The sequence below is a fragment of the Diorhabda sublineata genome, chromosome 10, assembly GCF_026230105.1.
Source record: "Diorhabda sublineata isolate icDioSubl1.1 chromosome 10, icDioSubl1.1, whole genome shotgun sequence".
NCBI classification, from domain to species: domain Eukaryota; kingdom Metazoa; phylum Arthropoda; class Insecta; order Coleoptera; family Chrysomelidae; genus Diorhabda; species Diorhabda sublineata.
Window position 1 is genome coordinate 20,108,232 of NC_079483.1, and position 7,102 is coordinate 20,115,333.

At 32.8% G+C, this 7,102-nt stretch overlaps 1 protein-coding gene across 1 annotated transcript; it reads left to right on the forward strand.

The window, feature by feature from the left end:
- The first annotated feature begins 3,463 nt into the window (after positions 1–3,463).
- LOC130449873 (uncharacterized) lies at positions 3,464–6,586 on the forward strand. Its single transcript, XM_056787918.1, has 5 exons — positions 3,464–3,544; positions 3,669–3,864; positions 3,924–4,136; positions 6,123–6,353; positions 6,417–6,586. Exons 1-5 carry the CDS (start codon positions 3,464–3,466, stop codon positions 6,584–6,586), a joined length of 891 nt encoding a protein of 296 aa, XP_056643896.1.
- Positions 6,587–7,102: the final 516 nt, after the last annotated feature.

Sequence of the window (7,102 nt, forward strand, 5' to 3'; positions counted from 1 at the left end):
ATAAAAAAAGTTATATACGTTTTTTACCTAAACCAATTCGTTTGGCTGTTATGGCTCAACATATCTAGGCTAGAGTTAGTTTGACTAACGTAAACATAGGTAACCGAATATTTCCGAAAATATAGATTTTAGAGAAAAATGTTTCAAATAAAAAATGAGGCTTATAAAAAGAGCTATAAAAAAAGTTATATACGTTTTTTACCTAAACCAATTCGTTTGGCTGTTATGGCTCAACATATCTAGGCTAGAGTTAGTTTGACTAACGTAAACATAGGTAACCGAATATTTCCGAAAATATAGATTTTAGAGAAAAATGTTTCAAATAAAAAATGAGGCTTATAAAAAGAGCTATAAAAAAAGTTATATACGTTTTTTGCCTAAACCAATTCGTTTGGCTGTTATGGCTCAACATATCTAGGCTAGAGTTAGTTTGACTAACGTAAACATAGGTAACCGAATATTTCCGAAAATATAGATTTTAGAGAAAAATGTTTCAAATAAAAAATAAGGCTTATAAAAAGAGCTATAAAAAAAGTTATATACGTTTTTTACCTAAACCAATTCGTTTGGCTGTTATGGCTCAACATATCTAGGCTAGAGTTAGTTTGACTAACGTAAACATAGGTAACCGAATATTTCCGAAAATATGGATTTTAGAGAAAAAAGTTTCGAATAAAAAATGAGGCTCCTAAAAAGAGCTACAAAAAAAGTTATATACGTTTTTTACTCAAACCAATTCGTTTGGCTGTTATGGCCCAAAATATCTAAGCTGGAGTCAGTTTGACTAACTTAAACATAGGTAACCGAATATTTCCGAAAATATGGATTTTAGAGAAAAAAGTTTCAAACAAAAAATGAGGCTCATAAAAAGAGCTACAAAAAAAGTTATATACGTTTTTCACCTAAACCAATTCGTTTGGCTGTTATGGCGCGAAATATCTAGTTTGAGTTAGTTTGACTAACGTAAACATAGGTAACCAAATATTTCCGAAAATATGGATTTAAGAGAAAAAAGTTTCGAATAAAAAATGAAGCTCCTAAAAAGAGCTACAAAAAAAGTTATATACGTTTTTTACTCAAACCAATTCGTTTGGCTGTTATGGCCCAAAATATCTAAGCTGGAGTCAGTTTGACTAACTTAAACATAGGTAACCGAATATTTCCGAAAATATGGATTTTAGAGAAAAAAGTTTCAAACAAAAAATGAGGCTCATAAAAAGAGCTACAAAAAAAGTTATATACGTTTTTCACCTAAACCAATTCGTTTGGCTGTTATGGCGCGAAATATCTAGTTTGAGTTAGTTTGACTAACGTAAACATAGGTAACCAAATATTTCCGAAAATATGGATTTAAGAGAAAAAAGTTTCGAATAAAAAATGAAGCTCCTAAAAAGAGCTACAAAAAAAGTTATATACGTTTTTTACTCAAACCAATTCGTTTGGCTGTTATGGCCCAAAATATCTAAGCTGGAGTCAGTTTGACTAACTTAAACATAGGTAACCGAATATTTCCGAAAATATGGATTTTAGAGAAAAAAGTTTCAAACAAAAAATGAGGCTCATAAAAAGAGCTACAAAAAAAGTTATATACGTTTTTCACCTAAACCAATTCGTTTGGCTGTTATGGCGCGAAATATCTAGTTTGAGTTAGTTTGACTAACGTAAACATAGGTAACCAAATATTTCCGAAAATATGGATTTAAGAGAAAAAAGTTTCGAATAAAAAATGAAGCTCCTAAAAAGAGCTACAAAAAAAGTTATATACGTTTTTTACTCAAACCAATTCGTTTGGCTGTTATGGCCCAAAATATCTAAGCTGGAGTCAGTTTGACTAACTTAAACATAGGTAACCGAATATTTCCGAAAATATGGATTTTAGAGAAAAAAGTTTCAAACAAAAAATGAGGCTCATAAAAAGAGCTACAAAAAAAGTTATATACGTTTTTCACCTAAACCAATTCGTTTGGCTGTTATGGCGCGAAATATCTAAGCTAGAGTTAGTTTGACTAACCTAACTTAACTTAAGTAAATATTCCCGTTAATATTGATTTTAGAAAAAAAAATTTCAGACAAATTGTTCTATAAAAAAGGTAGAATACGTTTTTCACCTTAACCTATTGTTTTGGTTATTATGACCCAAAATATTTCCTAATCTAACTTAATTTTACCCTATAGTGAGGTTTTAGCGATTTTTAGGAAAACGGTAAGTTTTATCATGAAATTACTTAAGATGTAAATTATTGATCACAAAATAATCTATAAAAAAATAGGAATACTTTGTTCCCTCAACCCCCCGTTTTCGAGATATAAGGACTCAAAACGTACTAAAACGAATCTCATCTCATGGTATAACAAGCTAAACATGAAATTAGTCAGCCTCAGTTAGTAGTGTTGATATTCTGCTTAATCTCCGGAACTAAAACAAATTTCCACTAGTAGTCTAACAAACTAAACATGAAATTAGTCAGCCACATTTTATTGTCTCAATATTTTGCTTAATCTCTCGTCCTAACCGAATTTCATATCTTTGTATAACAAGCTAAACATGAAATTAGTCAGTCTCGTTTTATTGTGTTGATATTTTGCTTAATCTCCCGTACTAAAACAAATTTCATCTCATGGTATAACAAGCTAAACATGAAATTAGTCAGCCTCAGTTAGTAGTGTTGATATTCTGCTTAATCTCCCGTACTAAAACAAATTTCCACTAGTAGTCTAACAAACTAAACATGAAATTAGTCACCCACATTTTATTGTCTCAATATTCTGCTTAATCTCTCGTCCTAACCGAATTTCATATCTTTGTATAACAAGCTAAACATGAAATTAGACAGTCTCGTTTTATTGTGTTGATATTTTGCTTAATCTCCCGTACTAAAACGAATCTCATCTCATGGTATAACAAGCTAAACATGAAATTAGTCAGCCTCAGTTAGTAGTGTTGATATTTTGCTTAATCTCCCGCACTAAAACGAATCTCATCTCATGGTATAACAAGCTAAACATGAAATTAGTCAGCCTCAATTAGTAGTGTTGATATTTTGCTTAATCTCCCGTACTAAAACGAATTTCATCTCATGGTATAACAAGCTAAACATGAAATTAGTCAGCCTTAATTAGTAGTGTTAATATTTTGCTTAATCTCCCGCACTAAAACGAATCTCATCTCATGGTATAACAAGCTAAACATGAAATTAGTCAGCCTCAATTAGTAGTGTTGATATTTTGCTTAATCTCCCGCACTAAAACGAATCTCATCTCATGGTATAACAAGCTTAGCATGAAATTAGTCAGCCTCAATTAGTAGTGTTGATATTTTGCTTAATCTCCCGCACTAAAACGAATCTCATCTCATGGTATAACAAACTAAACATGAAATTAGTCAGCCACATTTTATTGTCTCAATATTCTGCTTAATCTCTCGTCCTAACCGAATTTCATATCTTTGTATAACAAGCTAAACATGAAATTAGTCAGTCTCATCGTTAAACCCTTTTGTATATTATCAATTTTGGTTGAGGAATTTAGAACCACGCAAATAAATGTGGGATTTCTTCTTTTCTATTTACTTAATTATTTTGTAAATGTACAGTGTGTTAAAAAAAAATTCATAAGATATCATAAGATATCAACACTTGGAAAAAAATTTATCACGTGATATTTCACAGATACTGAACCCCTTAGATGCGATCTGTAATAAACCGAGAAGAGACGCCGTATGCGTGAGTCAGCTAAAAAACGCGAAAAAAGTAGACAAAGCGATACTACAGGAACGTCCAGACGTCAAAATATTTTTACCTTTCCGTTTCCTTTTCTACAAGCCCGACGAACTTTTCAAACCTCACACGTACAACAGATTCTTAGGTGAGTCGTCGAACTGAACAACTTGGAAAATGTCTAATCGATTTTTTTTTGGATATCAGCCGCCCCCACGGGTGATCACGTCATAAGTTTGATTGATGAGATATCTCTGATACTACCACCGGCTCCTCCGCTGTCCCAATTGGACGATCTGGATCAGGATCTGTTTTGTAACGGGGACAATCGTCCTGTTAACTGCGGGAAGGATTGCCAATGCGTCCATAACGTTGATATTCCACTTAATGCCATCGTAGAAGTAGTTTTAGTTGATGAAGGTACGTACAAATTCAATAAAATGTGTATTTTCATTATAAACTTTCAATTTCCAATGAAAATTAATGGTTATAAACTGGGAGATAATATGGAAACGTCTCCTGACTACATTAACAGTCGAAAATTTTTCTTTGGCGGTTGATTTGTACGGTTTCCAAGCACCAGAAAGTTGCTTGGCCCCGATATAGCATTGGTTTCCTCTGCAAGATCATTTCTTTTACTAAAATCGTCCAGTTTTCGTGTTTTTTGGTTATAGATACATTTATTGAGGTATATCAACAAACAAATGTCGTAATAAGTCTCCATTTTCCGAAAAAAATTTACGTTTATGGTCGAAAATATGTTGGGAATAAGTTTTTATCTCCCTTTTACTAGATTAAAACAACAAACAGTCGAAAATTTTTGTTTGGCGGTTGATTTTTACGGTTTCCAAGCACCAGAAAGTTGCATGGCCCCGATATAGCATTGGTTTCCTCTGCAAGATCATTTCTTTTACTAAAATCGTCCAGTTTTCGTGTTTTTTGGTTATAGATGCATTTATTGAGGTATATCAACAAACAAATGTCTTAATAAGTCTCCATTTTCCGAAAAAAATTACGTTTATGGTCGAAAACATGTGGGAATAAGTTTTTATCTCGCTTTTACTATATTAAAACAACATACAGTCGAAAATTTTTCTTTGCCGGTTGATTTGTACGGTTTCCAAGCACCAGAAAGTTGCTTGTCCCCGATATAGCATTGGTTTCCTCTGCAAGATCATTTCTTTTACTAAAATCGTCCAATTTTCGTATTTTTTGGTTATAGATGCATCAATTGAGGTATATCAACAAACAAATGTCGTAATAAGTCTCCATTTTCTGAAAAAAATTTACGTTTATGGTCGAAAATATGTTGGGAATAAGTTTTTATCTCGCTTTTACTATATTAAAACAACATACAGTCGAAAATTTTTCTTTGCCGGTTGATTTGTACGGTTTCCAAGCACCAGAAAGTTGCATGGCCCCGATATAGCATTGGTTTCCTCTGCAAGATCATTTCTTTTACTAAAATCGTCCAATTTTCGTATTTTTTGGTTATAGATGCATCAATTGAGGTATATCAACAAACAAATGTCGTAATAAGTCTCCATTTTCCGAAAAAAATTTACGTTTATGGTCGAAAATATGTTGGGAATAAGTTTTTATCTCGCTTTTACTATATTAAAATAACAAACAGTCGAAAATTTTTGTTTGGCGGTTGATTTTTACGGTTTCCAAGCACCAGAAAGTTGCATGGCCCCGATATAGCATTGGTTTCCTCTGCAAGATCACTTCTTTCACTAAAATCGTCCAATTTTCGTGTTTTTTGGTTATAGATACATTTATTGAGGTATATCAACAAACAAATGTCTTAATAAGTCTCCATTTTCCGAAAAAAATTACGATTATGGTCCAAAATATGTTGGGAATAAGTTTTTATCTCGCTTTTACTAGATTAAAACAACAAACAGTCGATAATTTTTCTTTGGCGGTTGATTTGTACGGTTTCTAATCACCAGAAAGTTGCATGGCCCCGATATAGCATTGGATTCCTCTGCATCTTCATTCTCATCCTCCGAATCGTTGAAATTTCGTGTTTTTTGGATTTTTATTGAATTATATTCGTTGAATTTCCAAGATTTAAATAAATAGAACTTAAAACTGAATAGGAATACACATTAAAATCAAAGATACGGTACTAATGTACCAGGGTCGTTCGAAAAGAAATTGTTATTCACGAATTACACTTCGCATTGATGTAGTATGCACCGTATTCGCCAGATCTAGTTCCTAGCGCCTTATTCCCGTTTCTTAAACCCCAAAATTTCGATAGGAAAAAAAAAAGATTTTCATTAAACGTCAGTAGAAAAATCTTGGAAACTTTTTGTACAATCCTCGTATTAAACTGATTATATTTGAGTGAATTCTACCGCCGGTGTTGCCTTTTTTCAATAATATCACAAATTCTAGTACAATCGCCGAATTTGAGTCACCCTTTCCATCTCCACGGGTATAACTTCAACGTGATCGGTATCGGTAGATCCCCCGATCAAAACGTGAAGAAAATCAACCTGAAGCACGCCTTAGATTTGGATAGGAGGGGACTACTACACAGACAGTTCAATTTACCTCCGTCGAAAGATACCGTAGCGGTACCGAATAACGGATATGTGATATTTAGATTTAGAGCCGATAATCCAGGTGAGAAACCCCCCGTAACAAACGTCCTGTAGCTTTAAAATCATCGTCATTATTTTTTATTAGGTTGGTGGTTGTTCCATTGCCATTTTCTCTTCCACATCGTCATAGGAATGGGTCTTATTATACACGTCGGAACGCAACACGATTTACCGCCGGTGCCGCATCTGTTTCCGAGATGCGGGGATCATTTGCCGCCCATAACGGGACCGCCTCCTCTACACAGTTACCAGTAATCGTTAGGTTAAAGAAAAAAAATTGAAACGATATATTTTGAATCATTTATAACAGTTTGTTTCCGAAATATTCGGAATTTGTTCGAGGTTGCAGCTTGTATTGACCGGACTATTTTTTTAACGGAAACATTTCAAATATACCTCGTATAATGAATGTTTAATGGTTGAAATAGTTTTTACCTACTAATTGAATGTTTATTTAACTATTATCGAGCTATCGATTCAAAAATATTATCAATTTATTAAAAGGTATTCGTAAATATCTGCTGGTGACGTCACTACATAGTAAACATTCGATATAATTAATTAATTCATATCGTTTTAACTACAATTCCATTAAAAAAATTGTTGAATTAATTGGTATAAAGTTTTAAAAGACATTTTGTAATAAAATTGAAGTTAATTGTTTATAAATTTACTATATAATGACGTCAGTGAATCGCCATATTGGTAATGAGGGTTTAAGCGGGAATTTTGAATCGAAATTTTATTTTTTATGTGTTTGAATGAAATAGA

Excerpts from the sequence above, each read along its gene's own strand:
- LOC130449873 (XM_056787918.1), top strand. The coding sequence starts at position 3,464 with ATGAAATTAGTCAGTCTCATCGTTAAACCCTTTTGTATATTATCAATT. Across the intron at positions 4,137-6,122 it reads AGTAGTTTTAGTTGATGAAG|TACAATCGCCGAATTTGAGT; the intron begins GTACGTACAAAT and ends CACAAATTCTAG. Across the intron at positions 6,354-6,416 it reads ATTTAGAGCCGATAATCCAG|GTTGGTGGTTGTTCCATTGC; the intron begins GTGAGAAACCCC and ends ATTTTTTATTAG.